At 42.3% G+C, this 22,541-nt stretch overlaps 1 protein-coding gene across 2 annotated transcripts in view; it reads left to right on the top strand.

Annotated features, from left to right (window-relative positions):
• The first annotated feature begins 438 nt into the window (after positions 1-438).
• LOC148901936 (sodium/calcium exchanger 1-like) overlaps positions 439-22,541 on the top strand; it is a 40,902-nt gene continuing 18,799 nt past the window's right edge. For both annotated transcript variants that reach the window (XM_088990073.1, XM_088990072.1), the window contains exons 1-4: positions 439-576; positions 21,790-22,013; positions 22,179-22,318; positions 22,388-22,540. In XM_088990073.1, the coding sequence (XP_088846199.1) occupies positions 21,851-22,013; positions 22,179-22,318; positions 22,388-22,540 (456 nt within the window). In that variant the 5' untranslated portion in view covers positions 439-576; positions 21,790-21,850. The remainder of the gene's footprint in view (positions 577-21,789; positions 22,014-22,178; positions 22,319-22,387; position 22,541) is intronic.

Here is a 22,541-nt window from a genome sequence, read left to right as displayed (position 1 = left end):
CAAATTTGAAATAAAACATATTGGCTGATTGTGGTTTACACGGGACAATTTCACATGTTGGTTCGGACTTTAGCAAGCATCATGGCACTTGACATGCTTAATTTGCTTTCGCAGGCAGAATAAAATGAAGTGGGTGGGCCCAATTTAGCCACCGGGCCTTGATTTTGACATCCTAACGACAACCGCTGTCCATTTTCGAATGAAAGTACGTACATTAATTTTATCAGTGAAAGGTGAGCGAGGCAGCGGTGCGTTGAGAGAGTGAGCGAGAGAGAGAGAGAGAGAGAGAGAGAGAGAGAGAGAGAGAGAGAGAGAGAGAGAGAGAGAGAGAGAGAGAGAGAGAGAGAGAGAGAGAGAGAGAGAGAGAGAGAGAGAGAGAGAGAGAGAGAGAGAGAGAGCGCGAGAGAGAGAAAAAAAATCCGTCCGTGCGCATGCTCAGTCGCAGCAGGGGTGGAAGTGGAGAAGAGGAAGAGCCCGGCAGCCCCATTGAGTTGCTGAATGGGTCGCTAAAGGGTCGGATGTGATCACACGCCGGGGAAGATGAGCCAGTGACCGAGTCTGACGCCGTCTAACACGGTGAGCTGCTGCATGTGCTGTTTCGAGGTGGGGAGTTGGGGTGTTGGGGGTGGGGGGTATCAAGAAAACAATACGCGAGTCAATCGGTTACGCACGCGTGCGTAAATATGCTGCAGTCTGCGTGCGGCGTGTGTAGATGCAGTCGAAGGGAGTCGTCAAACGCGTGTCACAATGAGCTTCGTAACCCCCCTCCCCTTCCCACCAACAAGAATGGAGGGTGTGCCCCCTCGGGGGCCAAAGGCAGGTGACTGGTGGAAGGCGATACAGAAGCAAGAGTGGACCATGAACGCACCTCGAAGAACTGCTATCTTGTCGATGTGCATAATGTGGAGTCATGTAGACGATTTGTTTGTATTTTGGGATTTATGGAGCACCTGCTTTGGATTGGATTGGATATGCCTTTATTAGTCTCACAGTGGAGAAATTTACATTTCACAGCAGCAAAGTGATGAAAGGAATGAAAGTAGAAAAACGAAATACATGAGCTGCTGGAAAGGCAGCCACTGTTGCGGCGCCGTCTGATTTTTTTAGTTAGTTCTTTTTATAGGTGTCATCATGATTGTGTTGGTGCAACAGAATTGAAAATGTCATTGCTCAGATGTCAAATGATAAATGGTTGCTTCTTCCTCCCATCCCCATTATAAATGGGGGTTACAAGTGAAATGTATTATTATCATAATTTCTTCCCTCCAACAAGAACAAAATATACTTTACTTCAAGTATGACTACATTTGTGCATTGACGTGGCTGCATTAGTGTGTGACGTCAGAAGTATCTCCTCCATGCTCCTTAAGAGTGTTTTCATGATTCGAATGAGGGAGGGGGGGGGGGATTGGCTGATGTCAACATTGTTATCTTAAAGGCACCCTGCGGTGTTTTGGTGATGACAGTGGACGTTGGAATCGTAGGAATGATGAGCGGCGTGGATGACCAAGAATTTATGGCGCTGTTCAGCTCACAATGACGTTTTCAAGCGGGGTAAATAATTCAAGGCGAGACATGTCATCCGCTGAATTATTGATGCGGCCAAGCTGTCAAAAAAGAAGGCCGCAATTTCACGTCTGCTAGACCAGTTTTTGTTGGATTTGTTGAAAAATTATGGAAGCCCCCCCATTCAGCATCAGTAAGGGGTGAGAAAGAACTGGGTCGAATTGAGCGTGTTTTCTTCCAGCATTTCAATTGCGTGACATGGAAAGCACTTTTAGAGACAACTTGAAAGGACATTCATTATTCAGAGTGGAGACATCATAAGTTGCTCTTGATCCTGTGATGATTTGCTGTCCCAAATTCTTCCAACAGGGTGGAAAAAAAAAACAAAATGTTCACGAGCTGTATGCAGTTCTTCCACCTCTACCTCATCTCCGAGTTTCACGACCACAGTGTAATCCCCCCTGAACGCCAAAGTTGATTTTTGTCACACGGGTTGTTCAAGACGTCAGCGTGTGAGAGTTGGCTGGCGAACGGAGCGAGGGCGTCCGCAACTAATCCATTAAAGACTCCGTCCCGGCGTCGGCCTTCCCCGGGCGACCGCATCTCGGCCTCTATTCTGGTGCGCGCTAATCTGGTTATGTGTATCGACGCTTCCTCGACGCTCTTGTCAACTTAGCCCATCTGGTCCAATGGCTGAGCATGACGGCCTCTCGGGTTTTAATCCTTCATTCTCTTCGCTTGTGCCTGCGCACTCTTTGCGGAAGGGAGAAATCACGGAGGGAGTGTTTTTATGTACTTTTCAAACACATTTGGACTGAGCAAAAGACACTTATCAAGTTTGTTTAGCTTCTGCCGTCACACTCTCAATTGTCCAAATGTAAGGCGCAGAGTGCTTGGACCAGCTTTATTTGTACAGTGAGACCTCAACTTACGAACTTAATTGGTTCCCAGACAGAGTGTGTAAGGCGAAAAGTGTGTATCTCAAAAAAGAAATTCCCATAGGAAACCATTAAAATGGGAATAATCAATTCCCGGGTTTCCATAAAATATACTTTTCAACTAAATAAGCCTTAAAACTACGCACAACATACCTTATTCTATGTATAATAAATGTGCTATTGTATTGTAATGAAAGAAATACACTGCATTGTATCATAAAGTCACTTTATTTACATTTGTGATGGTCATTGATGGCTTGATGGAATGGCGTTGGAGGTCGAAGGTCAAAGGGAATTGCTGTTTGGAAAGAGAGGACTGTAATTAAAGAAATAAACTGTGCTGTAAAAGAAAGTTTCATTTACCTTTTTGATGGTCGTTGATGGCTTATGGAAGGAGAGTCACCTTCCATAAGGACTGTTGGTAACTTAACCTCTGGTGCTGTTCGGTCGTGTGCTTCTGCCGAAGATCACTCCGCCAGCCGTGGTGGGTGTGTATTATGAAAGCAGTGCTTATTATAAGGTTTAATTTTCATAAATTTGACGTTTGTAAGACGAAAAGTTTGTAAGATAAGGTGTTTGTAAGTTGAGGTCTCACTGTATCTCCTACTTGAAGTCAAACTGGAAAATAAATAAATAAAACGAGTACGACAAGGCCGAAAGATCTCCAAAACAAACACTTGAGGAAGAGCAGCAACAAGGTCAATATTTTGACAAGCTGCAGGCAGTTTGTCACTCTTTAACTCATTCACCGCCAGACGATATGCAACTATGTGTCCAATCCAGTGCCAGGGTTTTTGTCATTTTCACTCAAATTGTAGGACCCACAGAATATTGAGTTTTAGGACTACATAAACATTCAATACATCGTAAAAAAACTTATTTCATCAGAAAAAAAGAATTCCTAAATTATATGGGTCTGGAATTATCTGAGCTTGAAGTGGGGGCTGCCCCTTCGAGGTCCGACCAGCGCTTCGGCACCCTCCCTCCCCCGCGAGAAAAAACAAAACACGAACAAATTTGGGAATGGCGCTCCACTTCAAGCTTTTCAATCCCCAAATTAATTTGGGAATGGCAGTGAATGAGTTAATGGGCCAAATTGTCAGAATGGGAAATATTCTTTGAATTCTCTTGCATGAAAGATTTTCTTTGCAAAAGATCGATATTGGGGTGAATGAGTTAAATGAGGAAAATTGGCAGCAAGTGTGCACGTAGAAGGGAATGCCTACATCTGCCACCTGCTGGAGACGCATACGATCATGACACTGTGTCGACTTCTCTGCTGTAAATGACATCAGGTCGGGTTCAGTGCTTCCTGCCATATTGTGGCCACGGCCAACGCTAAATTGGGAATTGCTTAATAAAAAGCCATAAAAATAGACTTAATGGCCATTTGATTTGATTATGTAAATGTCATTGACTTGACTTAAGCTTTAATTAACCAGGTAGGTCAATTGAGAACCATTTGTCATTCGCGACCCGGCCAAGAGGCGGTTACATAAAAATGAGAAGAGCAACGATACCATGATGAAGAGGGGGGGGTCAAAGATGGGAGGGGGGTGTGCAGCAGATGGATGGAGCACTTGTTGCCGGAGTGCCTGCTGACTTATAAGTGGCCTCTTTCCTCTCCTGCTCCTTCGCCCTTGACACACTGTCATTTAGTTTCTCCACCCATCTTGTGTGGCTTGTGCTCTGGCACCGGAGTCTCTGCCACGAGAGCAACTCGAAAAAAAAAAAAAAAAAAAACAGACGAGACACACTACTAATTCAGGCTCAAACATTTGCTTGCCGTGACGGTTCCAATGAGGTCAAGTTCCATTTCGATGTGGAACATGGTTTTTTTGTACTTGGTTGCACTACAAAGCTGCTGATCTTGTAAACGCTCAAAGAGGAAACATTTTCCAAATGGAAACGTGGGCTCAAATTCAAAACCATTCGTTTTACAGTGTTGGACAAACCGAGCGCTTTGCTGCCATCTTTTGGTTTCTTCATCTTGAAGCACTATGTTGAAGTCAATTGAAGGGATTTGTTCGCTCCGAAATAGCCCCTTGCGACCTTTATGCGCCATCTGATTGTCAAGGAACTTTGTTGAAGTGAATTGAAGAGATTCAATTTGACCAAAATAGGCTCTGATCATGGTTTCAAGGAACTATATCAAAGTCAATTAAGGAGATTAATTGACACCAAACTAGCGGTTCACTGTCATTTTGCGACAACTTGGTTAAAAGAAACTGTGTTGAAGTGAATTGAGGAGATTCAATTTGACCATAATAGAGCTTTGCTGCTATTCTGCCGCATCTTGCTTTCAGGGGACTAGGTCGAAAGTCAATTGAGGTGGTTAATTTACCCCAAACTAGCAGTTCGCCGTCATTTTGCGACAACTTGTTTAAAAGAAACTGTTAAAGTGAATTGAGGAGATTTAGTCATACACAAATAGTGTGTTGCCAATATCTTGTGGCATCTTGATGCCAATGAAATATGTTGAGCTGAAGGGAGGAAATTTTTTGGACAAAAAAATTGTGCTTTTACACCCTTTTGCAGCATCCGGATCATAAACTATGTTGAGGTGAATTGAGGATGTTTCTTTTAAACTAAATAATACTTTGCTGCCACCTTGCTGCATCTCATTGGCAAGACACTATGTTAAATTGAAGTGAAGAGGATTTTCTCTGACTCAAAAGTAAAGTTTTGCCCCTACCTTGTGGCATCTTGGTGCCAGTGAACTAAGTTGAAACTGGTTGAGGAGTTTCGATTCGACTGAAATAGTGCTTTGTTGCTACCTTTTGGGATAATTGTCATTTTTGCCTCCATCTGTGTATACACCAGTCTGTCATTTTTTTGTCTTTTTTTGTTTTAAGCATCCAGTGCCAATCCCAATAAATGATCATTCTGTGTAGCGAGATGCTACAGTATTTCAGTATTTTTGGCCACGTGAACCGAAAGTGACTGAAAGAGAAAATCTTGATGTGTGACTAAATTGACCACAAACAAGGTTGCTCTTTTTTCCTTCACTCCCTCCGTCCCTTCACCGAGCCTCCAGTTTGTCCATCCCAGTGGCATTCCCACCTTTGGTGGTGTGTGTAACCATGGCGTTCTGGCCTTCCTCCTGGTGTTCGTGCCTCATCCTCGGTCTGCCTCCTTGGACGCTCGTGGTCCCATCTCGGCTGCTTTGTACGTTTCTCTATTATTCATTTGGCTATAAACAGTGGAAAACCTGCTTTACATAATCTGATAATCTCACACACACACGCACACACACACACACACACACACACACACACACACACACACACACACACACACACACACACACACACACACACACACACACACACACACACACACACACACACACACACACACACACACACACACACGTTGTGTAATTGTGTGGGCCTGATTATGAAGATCATAAGCGATTGACCAATCGTCAGGAAAACAATGGTGGAAGAAACTGAAGCGGCAGCGGATGATGAATGCCCATAATCCTTCAGTTTCTCGAATTGTATTTTCATCTTAAAAGGCGGCCGGCATCGTCTTTTTATAATAAGGAGCGACAATTTCTCTCATGCTTCCCCTTGGTGACATCTTGCCAACTCTCCCAAGAAGCAGTGACTTAAGTGTTTCAGTGTCGGGGTGAATTTGTTATGAAGCAAAGCGAGTGAGTGAATCTTCCCCTAGCAACTTAATAGGCTTCCTGCACATCTCTGTGAGCTACGCACATTGGGCCAAGTTATTTGGTTGCCACACAGAGTTGGGAGAAAATCAAGGTGTCGATTTAAGATAGCTTCCAAAATCCTTCAGTGCTTTATGCCACAGTGAACCTTTGTTTCATTCCAGGTCAACTACGTGGTTGATGTTTAATCCATCATTTTTTGGGCGATTTTTGTTTGTAGTCACAATTTTGCCCACAACATCATTTTATTCGGCCCATGAAAGCAAATCAAGCATGTCAAGTGCCATGATGGTTGCCAAAGTCCACCCATCCATCCATCCATCCATCCATCCATCCATCCATCCATCCATCCATCCATCCATCCATCCATCCATCCATCCATCCATCCATCCATCCATCCATCCATCCATCACTCATTATTTTTCTTTGCATTTCTCATGAAACGGTAAATCTTCAACGTAATAGTTGTATTAAGTTCATCCTGTCTACTTGATATCTAATTAAAAACAGATTCCTATCTTACAGACAGTGTACTGTCGGTGTCCAAATACCTGACGTCTACTTCCGCCTTCGTTCGAAGGCGGAAGTAGACGCCGAAACATGTCAGGTATTTGGACACCAACAGTACATTGTCTGTAAGATAGGAATCTGTTTTAAATTAGATAAATCTTCAAATTTGGAGTCACTGCCAGCAACAAGGCGGACATGGAGAACAGTTTATCTCGCATGTTCCGCGATCCATTGCAGCCAGAAGGGTAAACAGGCCACTATATTACATTATATTTAGCACAGTTATGTCCCGCAAACGAAAACCAGCTTGAATATCTTCACACACACGCACAGACACCAACAATGTGAGAAGCAGTTGACCGGCGAGGACGGCTTTGCTAACTCGACACGAACGAATGTGAACTTTAGTTGACGGTTGCCAGACGCTGACCCAGAAGCAGTTGGAAGCGCCGCCGTTGCTGGAAGGAGCATAAATCATTTGGGAGTGGGGGCGGGAGGTGATGGGAAACATGGCCAAAGGAGGAGATGATGAGGAAGGAGCAGTCGGAGGAGGAGTCCTTCAAAGACGATACAAGGCAACTCAATTTACTCTTGTTTCAAATCCATTATCCCCCGTTGAAAAGAAATGAAAATATCATCAACCACATAAAAAAAATGTTGAATGAAAATCGAGAAGAATGCATGGCGGACGAAAAAAAGTTACTAACTAACTAATAAACAACTAACTAACTAACTAACTAACTAACTAACTAACTAACTAACTAACTAACTAACTAACTAAGGCATAATCTAACACACATAAATACATAAATACATAAACAAATAAATAAATAAATAAATAAACAAATACATAAATAGATAAATAAAGAAAAAATCATACATAAACAACTACCCACATACATAAACACACAAATAAATACATAATCAATTAAATAAATAAAACACACACACACACACACACACACTCACACACATACATAAATAGATAAATACATAATTAATTCACGCATACACAAATAAAATAAACAAATAAATAAATACATAAATAACTAAGAAATAAACGTAAATACAAAATAAATAGATACATAAATAATGCATGGATAAACAAACGGCCACATACATAAACACACACATAAATAATTAAATAAATAAATAAATAAAAATTGGCAATTTGCATACTCGGCACGGCAGCCAATCAGAAGCCTGTCTCGTGCTTCGGACTATACTGTGACTGTAAAGTGTACTTGAGAGTTTTGAAACACGCTTAGAAAGAGGAGTCCACGTGGCTTGTAGCGGTTTACTTGTAGCTTTTGCTTTATTGAATAAAACAAATGTTTGATTTGAATTTTTTTTTCCTTGAAGAAGTTGTCGGCCACCCGGGCAGAGACGTTTTGAAAGATTCTGATTCAGATTTCAGTTGTATGTCGGCTAATTCACACCAATAGCGACAAATCCACTTTGACGCTTCAGACGTCCGCCTCACTTATGTCACGTTTTTTGGCCGTTTCTTCCCCATGCACCATGTTGCCGCTCGGCTAAATAAATTCCTCAATTCTCTAAAGTTAGCCCGGGCCTGGAATCTTTTCTTCTTCCGCTTTATGCTTCGTTTGTGTCAACTGCACGGTGTGTGTCCTTTTAGTCCATTGGTCTGTTTTGTGCCTTTGTATTGCTCAGTGAGCAGAGAATGTGCGGCATCAGAAGCCAAAGGATGTCCGTACGAGACTGGGAAAACTGCACGCGTGTGCGTGCGGTTAGTTGCTTGTTTTCCCCGTGGTTTTGTGTGCCTCCTTCGAGGTCCGAACATTGCATTGCCATGACCCCTCAGCGTCACGCATAACACATACATGACACAAGAAGCGCATGCATAAACAGAAACAGTGACAAGCTAATATGCATACATCAGCGCGTACGGCACGGGAGCCAATCAGAGCGCGCCTATCATTCCGTGAACATCTGCAATCTGGTAGGAGCGCGGACAAAGCTTATCGAGTGGTTCGCCCATCTGCACGATTCGCTCTGGGTGGAGATTATGCCCGCTGTGCGTTGCGTAACGCCATACGTGTCGTACGCATTATGGGATTGCATACATTACAAAGCGGGCGGCGGGGGATTCGGGTTAAATCGCCAGGGCCAGTTAGAGGGATGAACAACGCATCTGCACGCAAGACCCACACCTGGACTCTACGTCACGCTAACGCGCTCTCCACATTTTCAAAGCCGACGTATGGGCCAGATGAAATATTACAGGCGTGCCATGAAATATTATTCTTTGCTACTCTCAAAAGTAACACCTGTTTATCGTGTATGATAACCGACGTCCCACCCGGACAGGTGGTGTGATTTTGACTAATCCAGATTAGCATGACGGGTTGACAATTAGCACTAATGTTGAGTATCATCGTGATGTTGATGATGAAAACATACATTCCATCCATTTTTTTGATCCGCTTTATTCCCAGAAGGAAGGTGCCGGAGGCTATCCCAGCTGTTTCCCGGAAGTAGATAGGGGGACACTCTGAACCGCTTGCCACACAGAGACAAACAAGCCACCCACTCACACCAAGTGACAATTTTGAGTGTTCAATCAACCTGGGACGAAACCAGAGTACCCGAAGTAAACCTATGCAGGTTTGCGGTTTCAAGTGTTCAATCAGCCTGGGAAGAAACCAGAGTACCCGAAGGAAACCCACACAGGCACAGGGAGAACATGCAAATTTCACACGGGAAGGCCAGAGCTTGAATCAAACCTGATACCTCTACACTGTGAGGTGACACACCCCTTAAAGTCACACTGCAGTAATCCCTGGCAGGGAGAAAATAAACATTCACAATAAAAAGAATGCCGACTGACTCCAAGGTTTTATACATGACTGTAGCTTGATTGGTTCCCAGCGTTGACGTCACTCAATGACAGCACGACAGCCATGTGGATTGACTGTGCATCTTCCCAGCAACCCCCTGTGTTTTATCACGTGGGTTATTCTTATATAACTCTATTTCCCTGCTTTTCATCTATCGCGGGTGGTCTTGGTCCCCATTAACTTTGAGAAACGAGCAATTACTGTACACACAGCTACTACTGGACATTGAGTCGTTTCACACTCATGGAAATTTTCTTCAAACCTAAACAAAAAAAAACACTCAATCAATCCATATCTTTCTTTTTTTCAATTTACAGTTTATTATGATTTCACAGGTCCATCCAATCAATGGAAAGAAAAAAAGCATACAGTTCACTTCTACATCCATTAATACTCTGGAGTAGTTCTAAAATAACCACAACTAGGAGAGTAATACAAAACATGTATGGACTATAATGTATTCAATAATAATAATAATAATAATAATAATAATAATAATAATAATAATAATAATAATAATAATAATAATAAATTTCATTACTAAGCACCTTTCAAAACTCTCAAGAACACTTTACAGTCACAGTCACTCAACCCAGAAGTAACATAAAGTAAAGCATTATTATTATTATTATTATTATTATTATTATTATTGTTGTTGTTGTTGTTATTGTTGTTGTTGTTTAATGATGATCATTTTATGTTACTTCTGGGTTTTGTGAACGCTGGCGTGTGTGGCTGCCGCTGCTCACCCACAGAAAAAATATCCTGTGACTGTAAAGTGTCCTTGAGAGTTTTGAAAGGCGCTTATAATTGAAATGTATTGTTATTACAGTAAAGTCTCGTTATATCGATATTCAAGGGAGTCGGAAAAAATATCGATATAACCGGGACTATCGATATATCCGACCCTGTTTGCATGTAATTTTCTCCGTGCGTGCATAGAAATAGTATCGATATAACCGGGACTATCGATATATCCGATATCGATATAATGAGACTTTACTGTATTATTATGAAAACAATAATAATAATAACAAATAATATGACACCTCATACATACAGTCATTCATTCTTTTGCACTTTCTTCATGACATGAAGCAGTTCGAGATGAAAGAGGAGAGGATCAAAGCGTCCTTTGCAGCAGTGGATCAGGAACATTATGGTGGAATGTGCATGTCTGCTACAAGCTCAGTTTTTAAAGCAAATACAAAGCTGTTGGATCCATTAACAAAAAGAGATTATCTCACATCTCGTGTACCACGTAAATCCGCTTCAATTCCAAGCCGCGACATTTCACATACACATCGGCGCTCTGCGTTGACACTCCTTTCTTCTTAGCCATAATACAACTGTGTAACAATTTTTATAATATAATAAAAGGAAAACTAAGACAGAAAAGAGGAGAGAAAAACATTATTTGACTCATAACGCTTTCTGTTACGGGGGGTTTAAATGCAGGCTCAAATAGGACAAAGAAAGGAGTGTGGCTTGAAACAAATGATATTCGTATTTGTGTGATATACTTCATCCATCTTTCTCATCTTTTAAAAAAAGTGTCTTGTTGCGATCTCAAAACAAATGTAATCCTCTCCATTTTATATATGCCATACATGATGTCCAACCATTCTTCGATGTGTTTCAGGTTTTAACCACCATCTTGTAATAGCCTTTCTGCTAGCCGCATTTAGAAACTGAAATACATATTTGGTATTATAGTAAACATTTACTGATGTAATGGTACCAAGGTATAAGGACTCAAATGTAAATTGGACGTCCATCTGAAAAACATGTAAAATTTCATGTACCTTCCTCCATCCATATCTTTCAATTGAAAAAATATGAATTTTGATCATGTTTCAAGACCAAATTAAACTCGCAGGTCACGCAACGAGTTAGTCATCGCGTGGACCTTACCAGGTGCCCAGTGAGTGTGAACGAAGTCCTCTTGCTCTGATTGGCTCAGCAATCAGAGCGATTGTTTCTTTCGTTCCCTACACACAAACACACGCACACACACACACACACACACACACACACACACACACACACACACACACACACACACACACACACACACACACACACACACACACACACACACACGCAGTCAAGGAAACGTGTAATCGAAGCCCGAGATAAAGCGGAAGAAGCTTCTCTCGTGTTCGTCGTCGTGCTCCTCAAGACCGATGTGGCTCGTTACCGTATTTTCCGCGCTGTAAGGCACAACTAAAAGCCTTTAATTTTTTTCAAAAATGTAAATGCTCATATGTCATAAATAATTGATCTATTAATTCATTCACTGCCATTCCCGAATTTATTCGGGTTTTGGTTTTTCTTGAGGGGCTGCCGATAAAGCGCTGGTCAGACCCCTAGCAATGTTTTCCCATGCCGAGGGGGCAGCATTTGCCTTTTGTACAGCCGACCCCATTTCAAGCTCAGATAACTCCAGATCCATATAATTTAGTAAGTCACTCTTTTTTTCCGCAGATAAGTTGACACAGTGTCATGATCCTGTGTGTTTCCAGCAGGTGGCAGATGCAGGCATTCCCTTCTATGTGCACACTTGCTGCTAATTTTCCTCATTTAACTCATTCACTGCCATTCCGGAATATATTTCGGGGTTGAAAAGCATGATGTGGAGCGCCATTCCTGAATCTGTTTGGGTTTTGGTTTTGATTGCCGGGGGTACGGATCAAGGTTCGGTCAGACCTCTGGCAATATTTTTCCCCGCTACAAGGGGCAACGTTTTCCTTTTGTACAGCCGTCCCCATTTCAAGCTCAGATAACTCCAGACCCATATAATTTATGAATTAACTCTTCTTTTCTGATGAAAAAATAGAATCCAAGATTTCTTACGCTGAACTGAATGTTGATGTAGTCCTAAAACTCAATATTCTGTGGGTCCTGCAATTTGAGTGAAAATGACAAAAACCCTGGCACTGGAGTGGAACCATTTTTACACATTGTCTGGCAGTGAATGAGTTAATAATCCTTATATACAGAAAAAGTCTTATTCGGTCCGCTTTATAATATGGAAGACATTTTCAAATATGTAATTCATTGAATATGCGCTTCATAATCCAGTGTGCCTTAGATTCCGAAAAATACGATAATCGCCGTGGAGACGGCATTGAAGTCCCTTTTTGCACCCCCCTTTCACACTCACGCACACACGCGGTGACACATTACGGTTCCATTCACGCTCACGCCGCAGTCGCGGATTATTATTGGATGCGACGTTGCGCCGACAGGCAGCCATTGTTGCTTAGATTTCTTCCTTGGCGAGTGTCGCGTTGAAATGGGAACTCGCCAGGAAAGTCAAACAAACTCAAGTGAGTGATTTGCAGACGATAAGGCAGGCGTCACCCTTGGCCGCCCCGCGAGAGTCCATTTTGTGCGCGCGCTTGGAACCCATGAAACAGGCGAAAAAAAGAGCTCAAGGTGTCTTGGAGATACAGCAGATGGGAATTGAAATATTATTGGAGCGTATGCTTCATGACTAATTCATGGTGCGTAGAAGTGTGTGCGTGTGTGTGTGCGTGTGTGTGAGTGTGTGTGTGTGTGTGTGTGTGTGTGTGTGTGTGTGTGTGTGTGTGTGTGTGTGTGTGTGTGTGTGTATGTGTATGTGTGTCTGTGTGTGCGTGGATGTGCGTGTGTCCTGATCCTGCTCACAGTGTCGGTACTTGCACTTGTCACCCGAGGAGCTTAAATAAACACAATTACACACCTGCCAAGACACAGAACAGTAGAAGCAAAGAGACGTGTGTGTGTGTGTGTGTGTGTGTGTGTGTGTGTACCCCCCCCCACACATACACGTGCATGTAGATGAAGTGTAGCTGTCAAACTAAATATAAAACGATGAGTTTTCAAACGATTTCAAATCAACTGGTTAGTTTATATGTGATGCCAATGCTAACACGTGCCACTTTGTTTTCTGTGATGCTAATGCGAACACTTGCCACTTTGTTTTCTGTAATAATAATAATAATAATAATAATAATAATAATAATAATAATAATAATAATAATAATAATAATAATACAGACGCTCCCCTACTTCCGAACATTTGAGTTACAAACAATGGTATATATGAACATTTTTGTAGTAACTAATGTAGTATTATCTCCAGTTGTACATGTATCAGAATCAAAATCAGAAAACCTTTATTCGTATTCACAATGGGGAAATTTGCAGTCCACAAGATATTGTAAGCATAGCTAAATAATAATGTCAACTGAATACTGTAAATGTGAAAAACCGTTTCATAAAAAAACTGTACATAGTGCAAGTATCAAGAAAGGTATATTGATATATGTAGCTGCGTTACACCAACCCATATTTACAAGTGTCCAGTTTTTTGTTTTTTTTTGTGTTTTTGTTTTTTCACATGTGATTATTGAGAAATGTACATAACTTTATAGAGCATATATTTTATTAAATGTTTATTTTTCAGTACAAACCAATACATGTTACTTATACAAGCCTTAAACATACTTTTAGAACCTGAAACATACATTACAGACAAAATATAGCACTGAAGCAACTTACGAACAAATTCACCTTATGAACGACTGTTCGAAACATATCTCGTTCGTAAGTTGGGGAGCGTCTGTACATTACATTTATAAGCACCTTTCAAAACTCTCAAGGACACTTTACACTCACGATAAGTTTTTATGTGGGTGAGCAATGTACAATGAACATGTGCAATGCTGCTAAGGCTAACACGTACCACTTTATTTTCTGTGATGCTAATGTTAACACGTGCCACTTTGTTTTCTGTAATGCTAATGCAATCATGTACCACTTTGTTTTCTGTAATGCTAATGCTAACACGCGCCACTTTCTTTTCTGTGATGTTAATACGAGCAGATGTCACTTTGTTTTCTGTGATACTAATGCTAACACGTGCCACTTTGTTTTCTGTGATGCTAATGCTAAAACGTGTCACTTTGTATTCTGTGATGCTGATGCTAACAGGAGCCACTTTGTTTTCTGTGATGCTAATGCTGACATGTGCCACTGTGTTCTCTGTGATGATAATAATAATAATAATAATAATAATAGTCATAATAATCATAATACTACTACTACGACTACTACTACTACTACTAATAATAATAATAATAACATATGACACGTTTTCAGCAAGTGATATTTGACCAGAAGATACGCTGTGACCCATTCGGATATTCAAAAACTGCTCCTCAGTCATAGATTCTTCATCCTCATATCCACGGAAAGTATATGTGGGTGTTTTATACTTCTACCAAAATAATAGCTACTTTCTCATTGATGATTTTTAATTTATTTTATTTTATTTTTGCAGAGGAATCATGAGCATGTAAACTTTTGTGCCGCTTATTTCAAATCATGATGCGTTTCACTATGCAGTAGGCTTACAATACACGTGTAAATTTTTACAAGTAAACCTACATGTTTTTTTGGGGGGAAAGGATGCATCCTGTTTGTGTGTGACCCGAGAATGTGCACAGCAGCGTGACTCACCTGCTCTGTCCGGTGCACACTGTGCGCCCGTGTGTGTGAGAGTGTGTGTGTGTGTGTGTGTGTGTGTGCATGGATGCATCATGCGTGCCGTGCAGCAACCTTTTTCTGCACTGCTTTTCAGCTGCGCTTTACTTTTCTATTTTAAATCCATTTCTCTATCCCTGTGAATCCGTCAGTTTAAATAGCGGAAACGAGTCATGTAGGCCAACAGAACAAGTGAAAAACACACCCGCACACACACACATCAATTGTGAGGTGAGCTTGTGCTTGTGTTGCTGTCATTTGCGACCCCTGCGCGTTATGGGGCTAGCCAGTATGGACCTACACATGCTCATCTGGCTTTTTTTGTCTTTTTGTGTGAATATGACTGGGTTTCTCCATGTGTGTATTTATATGTGTCTGTCAGCCATTTTGTTTGTGTGTGCTGTTGGCGGACTGATTGGACTGATTGCATTATATCATCTATTAGCTGTTGTTACTTGGGGCAAATGGATCCTAATCAATATCGGAGAGTCGAACAGTTGAATTGTGATAATCTGGTCCATTAATTGGAACGCAGTGGAAGGAGGAGCGGCTCACAATGAATCAAGTGGACATGTCACACCTGATCGATGATTCTGCGGCTGGACGGTTGTATGCGTTTGATCAGCCAATAGTCACTACTGGCATATATTCTTTGTCTCTACAGAAAGTCGGTCCAAGTGGGTCGTCAGTAGAAAAGCAAATCTATTCTTCTTTGGTGTGTTTCCGTATTGTCTCCAGGTGGCCAAGGAGGGTTCACCAGAAGGAGCAGCATCAAGAATGAGATTCATTTTATTGAATTATGTTATTACAATATCATTTTATAAAATCATAAAATCAAATTTATTTTTCTAGAAGTGCTTTATTTGGTGGTGTTGGAACTAATTAGTATCATTTCCACTCATTTCAATGGGGGAAGGTGATTTGAGATCTGAACGCGGATCGGGAACTAAATGTCTCAAGGCATCCGCATATGACGTATTTTAAGCTTTTGTATATATATAAACTCAGTCACTGCCAGACATGTGCAAAAATGTGTCCACTCCAGTGCCAGGGTTTTTGTCATTGTCACTCAAATTCCAGGACCCACAGAATATTGAAACCTTAGACTCTCATCAAAAAAAAGAGTTAATTCCTAAATTATATGGTTCTGGAGTTATATGATCTTGAAATGAGGGCGGCTGTCCAAAATACAATGCAATACATACATATTGATTTATATCGCGCTTTAACAACAGCTGACGCTGCAACAAAGCACTAATATGGAAAAAGGGGAAATGCTGCCCCTTGTGGAAGGGAAAAACATTGCCAGAGGTCTGGACAATGCTTTATCGGCACCCCAACAAGAAAAAACAAAACCCGAACAAATTCGGGAATGGCGCTCTACGTCATAATTTCATTTCCCGAAAACATTTGTGAATGGCAGTGAATGAGTTCATATAATAATTCACTATTGGTAATGTGATCCTGGTGTTGCGACATTCCTCTGTTAGTGAGAGACGTTGCGCCTCGTTCGATCTTTGGGTCCTGTTTTTGTGGTCCAGTACAAAGTGCTGTGGATTTTTGATATTTTTGTAGACGAGCGTAGTCGCAAAGGAGCATTTGCGTCGTTGTGGGAGTGAACACAGCTGACTTGAGTCCATACAGAAGATTGGCGCATGCAAATTCATGACATTTGTAAGGAAAGCCAAAATCCGCTTGCGGATGATGTCGAAATGGCGGCTGCAAAGAAGACAATTGGAGACCAACGATTGCGCATCTGTGTGATATCAAACCAAAGTGTGATCCAAAAGCAGAGATGAATTGCCCATTTGGGTTTTTTGGTCATCCTCTGGCGCCTGCTGACAAGCACACAAAGCCAACGACTGCTGCCAAGGTTGTTATCTGCAGCTGCTTCGCTTGGGGTGATGCAGGAAGCGTCGGTCTCGACAAAAGAAGTTGTCGCTCTTTCAAAGGTGGAAGACAATTGGAGCCCATATCGGGGGTTATTTATGGCCGCCGTATTGTTGTGTTTGTTACATGCAGAGTACTTCAGAGCTGAATTGCAATCAGGAGACTTTTCCTTCACTGTGTAAATTCACATTCAGGCAAAATTGCTTTTATTTTTGAGGGGTTGCTTTTTGCAGACAGCCATTTTTCATCCTGGAAGAAAAAAAGTCAAACCTTTCAAAATGATACAATACCTAACATATATTTCAAAATCAGAATCAGAATCATCTTTATTGCCAAGTATGTAGAACACACAGGGAATTTGTTTACGGTAGAACACGCTGCACTAGTATCATCATCATCATCCAAAAATTGCAAAGAGGCACTATACAGTTCCATTTTGGAAGTTAATGGCTTGGGGGAAGAAGCTGTTTAAATGTCTGCTGGATTTCGTGCGCATGGATCGGTAGCGCCTGCCTGAGGAGAGTAGCTGGAAAAGGTGGTGGGCATGGTGCGGAGGGTCCGGTAGGATTTTCAGCGCCCTAGTTTGGATTCTTGCAGTGTGCAAGTCCTCGAGAGTGGGTAGGGCGGTGCCAATGATTTTTTCCGTCGTCCTAGCTGTCCGATGAAGTCGGATTTTGTCCATTTTTGTGGCGGCCCCGAACCAAACGGTGATGGAAGAACACAGGATGGATGCGATGACAGCCGTGCTTCTGTAACAGCCTCAGGAAGTACATTCTCTGTTGGGCCTTTCTCAGGATTGAGTTGGTGTTGACATCCCACTTCATGTCCTGGGAGACTGTGATTCCCAGGAACTTGAAGGTCTCAGCGGTTGACGCGAGGCAGTTGGATAGTATGAGGGGTAGCTGTGGTGATGGATGTTTCCTGAAGTCCACCATCATCTCAACTGTCTTGAGCGTGTTCAGCTCTAGGTTGTGACGGCTGCACCAGAGCTCCAGCTGCTCCACTTGTTGTCGGTACGCAGACTCGTGACCGTGGTGTCGTCTACGAACTTTATGAATTTGACAGCTGGGTGCGTTGAGATGCAATCGTTCGTGTAGAGAGAGATGAGCAATGGAGAGAGGACGCATCCCTGTGGGGCTCCAGTGCTTGTGGTTCGTGTTGAGGATGATATTTGGCTATTTTTTTGGTCCATGGTATCTCAAAAGTACACGACAAAAGAAATGAAAATGAAAATGAAAGTCAAAATGTTATTTTTTGAGACACATACCAAGCAATTTAAAAAAAATAATATTTTTTTTAGATACAAGCTCACAATCTGATTTTATTTTCTTTAGCTTTGATCAATGAGGGCAGACTTTCAACATGAACGCTGTATGATGAGAGTGAGCCACCTCGCTTCACGCCAAGCAGCAGTTAATTTCTAACCAAGTCTTCATAAAATATATTTCAAAAACTTGATTGAAAAGTAAACATACATATCTGTTAGCTTAATGCTAACATACAATGGCTTTGACTCAGCATGATTCAGACTTGATTTTAGTTTTACTCACTGGTGCTTTCTAATATCTTTGTGACTGCTTTATTACCTGTATATGATAGTTGTCCATGGTAAGAGCTTTGTTACAGCTTCAGCTGTTGTTCAAGCACTATAAATCAATATGTATTGTATTGTATTGTATTGTATTGTATTGTATTGTCTATATTCACGTGCACATATTCTTTATCCGCTGTGAAGAATGACTAAAATAACTTTGGGCCAGCTCAATCCGACCTTCCGTGCGTCAAATGATGCATGTATCAACGCGCTGCACTCCATCTCTGCATGTGTGTATTGCGTGTGACCTTTGGCTGTCCGTCCATATACACACACACACACGCACACGCACACACACACACACACACACACACACACACACACACACACACACACACACACACACACACACACACACACACACACACACGCACAGAGTCTCCTGGTGAATCACTCCATTTATTTGTACAATGGATTTTTTTTCTTTTAATATTTGTAGCGGCAAAACGTGAATTGGGCGACTATTTTTACATGTTCATTTTCTCACAGTTGCAGTATGTCCAACCTTTGACATTTCTGCCACATCTTCCAGAATGCCGTGACACATGATGTCATGTTTGTGCGCGCTAACGTCCTTCCGACTTAGTGATGAGTGCGTACTGGAGTCGTGGCATCAACCCGGCTGCTTTTCCTTCCTCTGAGCTGCCTTTGAAAAGCCAGGCCAACTCGGCGGCCTCCCCCTAACCGACTCGGACAGCTCGGGATATTAGCGACTCTCTCGGGAAGCGTGCGGCGGCATTCAGATCTGACTAATTACGCGTCACATCATGACCCTCTCTTAGCCACACACAATTTTACTTTCTGAATTTCTTTCTGGGCTTTGATCTGCATTCTCATTTTGTCTGTTTCTGATGAGTACGACTGCCTCCTGCTAGCATATGACATTGTGCATAAATGGAACAACTCCATGTTATAGGTGAGGCAAAAGTATTATGGTCGCTAATTATACCAGTTGCACGACATTGTCAATGAGTGCACAGTCCAGTATGCATTCATTCATTCATTCATTCATTCATTCATTCATTCATTTGCATGATCATTGTTTTGATCAACAGGGGGGGGGTCCCGCGCCCCCCCCCCCCAATAAAGGGACCTATCATAGCTGTGTCCGGCGCCACCAGGTCTGGACATTAGGGATATATATATGGGGCCGATAGACTTTAGTTCGCTGACAAGAAACCTTCTCATCGATGGACCACTCCTGTACGACTGAGAGCTTACACAGACATTCAGTTTTGATAAAAATAAAATAAAATAAACACTGTAGTACAGTGTTTATAATGTAAAGTGACTCTACATTATATACACCAGCTAAACTGTAGAAATTTAGTTCACATACTAAAAGCTTTTGAACACTTCAATAGCGATATGCAGAGAGACAGCAATGCGGTCTCACCGCAGAGCAAGCCAACCCTGTTAGCATAGTGATTGCGCAATCCATGGTGAGGCTCAGCCGGCTGCTGCCTCACCGCTCGTCTCTACTTAGTATTTGAGCGGTAAATGTGAAAATTCAGCTATTTTGAAAAAAAAAATCTAAAATGGTGAAGTTAAATGGAAAAAACTTTAAAGTACAAATCACTCAATAAATATAACTGTTTAATTTATTTTTTCATTTGATATTTCCATGATGACAGGTGAGGCACGGCCTCAGCTGCCTCCCCGCACTGCACATCACTGGAAATGATGTACCATGTGAAGGTTCATCCACCTTTTCTTGGTCTTGTTCACTTTTTCCAAGAGGAAACAAGCAATGCCGAGATGCAGCCAATCAACATTCATTTAATCCTCAGACATCGTTTGCCGATGGCGGTGTGCATATGTGCATGCCTCTTTGTATATGTGTGTGCGCGTGTGTGTGTGCGTGTGTGTGTGTGTGTGTGTGTGTGTGTGTGTGTGTCTGTGTGTGTGCGTGTGTGTGTGTGTGTATGCGTGTGTGTGTGTGTGTGTGTGTGTGTGTGTGTGTGTGTGTGTGTGTGGACTCACGGTGTCAAACGAGGCAGAAGAGCAAAGTGTAGCTGATGTGATATGACTCACAAGCACGGTCAATGAATGCTTTCGAACTGGAGTGTGATGACAAGTGCTGTTCTTCGACTCCTTAAGGACGACAGATAAAGAACTTTTTTTTTCCTACCCAGCTTTTATTTTACTCCACATCTGACCTGCTTTCTTCATTAAGCCTTCACCTGCTCAATCCAATTCTAAACTCTCCCAATTAAAAAAAGATAGTAACACTTTTTTTTGGACCTCATTGTCGTTGTCAAGTCATTAGTTTGTGGGCGATTGCAAGTAAGGGATTGAAGATCTTGTCAGAGACGTTGGGTCATTTCTTCTCGGAAACATAACGAGGCCACAGATTGGTGTGCTGATTTTGACGCCGTACAAGATACAATACGATAGAGTGGCTGTTATAAAATAAAAAAAGTGGCAGCGAGTGTGAGAATGTGTGAAGTGGACGTGGAGAGGGAGTTATTGTGGAGAGGCGCTGGAAATGTGAAGTGAGGCTGATTGTGCGTTGGTGGGGCTGTAGGATCGGACGAAGCCAGAGATGACCATGCCGGGGGTGGCGGAGGATGAGGAAGATGAGGAGGAAGGTGGCCAATCCAAACTCTATCCGGTGCTTTGTCCATTGTATGACACCCCGTGGACAGAAGTTATGGGGCCGCACATCTTAATGAGTTCATAAATCAAACAAGGCTTGGAGTAGGACGGAGGCCCTCCACTGGACAATATGTCCTTTGTCATTCCGTTCGAAACATGGCAAAGCAATTATTTCATATGATGGGATAGTCGGCATCCCACATGGACTATACATACAGAGAGAGAGAGAGAGAGAGAGAGAGAGAGAGAGAGAGAGAGAGAGAGAGAGAGAGAGAGAGAGAGAGAGAGAGAGAGAGAGAGAGAGAGAGAGAGAGAGAGAGAGAGAGAGAGAGAGAGAGAGAGAGAGAGAGAGATAAAATAAATAGATAGATAGATAGATAGATAGATAGATAGATAGATAGACAATTATGACTACTTTGAAAAGGTCTAATATCAACTAAGGAAGTAAGAGAGAGAGAGAAAGAGAGAGAAAGAGGCGACATGACCTTACGTGATGGACCAAGACAACGGCAACCACTCCCTCCTCCTGTCACCACACATGACTAACTGCCTTAAAGTCGAGTTGAAGTCATACTAATGTATAGTTCAAGGCTTTCATTTATGGTTCAATAAGCAATAAAACAGAGCTACACTGTCTAATGCAAAGTCCTCGCTGTGTTTCTTGTCTGACGTTTTTATTAATTCCAGGTTGGGAGCACTTCTCTTGGCATTTCGTAAGTCCAGTTGGAAGTGGTGCTGCACTGCCAGGATGCCCCCACCTGCTTTCTACCTGTCTTCCTCCTACTCCTCCTCGTCCTTCTCCACTCTTCTGTTGTGTACCGCCACACTGGTGCTCCTGTCCTGCTCCGGATGCGCCAGTGCACATTCACCCAAGAAAAACTGCTCAGCCGGGGGTGACCCGTGTCAAAATGGTGGGTCTAAAAGAGGCATTTTTTCTATTCTTTTATTGGTCGTCTGCATTTGACATGTAATGACTTGAGTGTCATCCAAATCATTGCCCTCGGTTAGATCCATGTGGGACCCTATGGAATTCATATGAATCTTCAAGTTACTGAGCTTGCTCTGTGAAATTTTAGGTGTCCTGCTGCCTGTATGGAATCCCCAAAACCCATCAGTCGGGGACAAAGTGGCTCGGGCAATTGTGTACTTTGTGGCTCTCGTTTATATGTTCCTGGGAATGAGCATCATCGCGGATCGATTCATGTCCTCCATCGAGGTAGGTGTTTCCCAGCTGGAGGTATGTTTGCAACATGGTTGGATTCATGACCTGCGCACCTTTCCTCAGGTCATAACATCCCAGGAAAAAGAGCTAACCATCAAGAGGCCCAATGGCGAGACCACCACTGCCACAGTCAGGATTTGGAACGAGACGGTCTCTAATTTGACTCTCATGGCCTTAGGATCCAGCGCCCCTGAGATCTTGCTGTCTGTCATCGAGG

The sequence above is a fragment of the Hippocampus bargibanti genome, linkage group LG02 (assembly GCF_051943395.1).
Source record: "Hippocampus bargibanti isolate YZ-2025 linkage group LG02, ASM5194339v1, whole genome shotgun sequence".
In the NCBI taxonomy this organism is placed as follows: domain Eukaryota; kingdom Metazoa; phylum Chordata; class Actinopteri; order Syngnathiformes; family Syngnathidae; genus Hippocampus; species Hippocampus bargibanti.
This window is presented reverse-complemented; position numbering and strand designations above follow the sequence as displayed.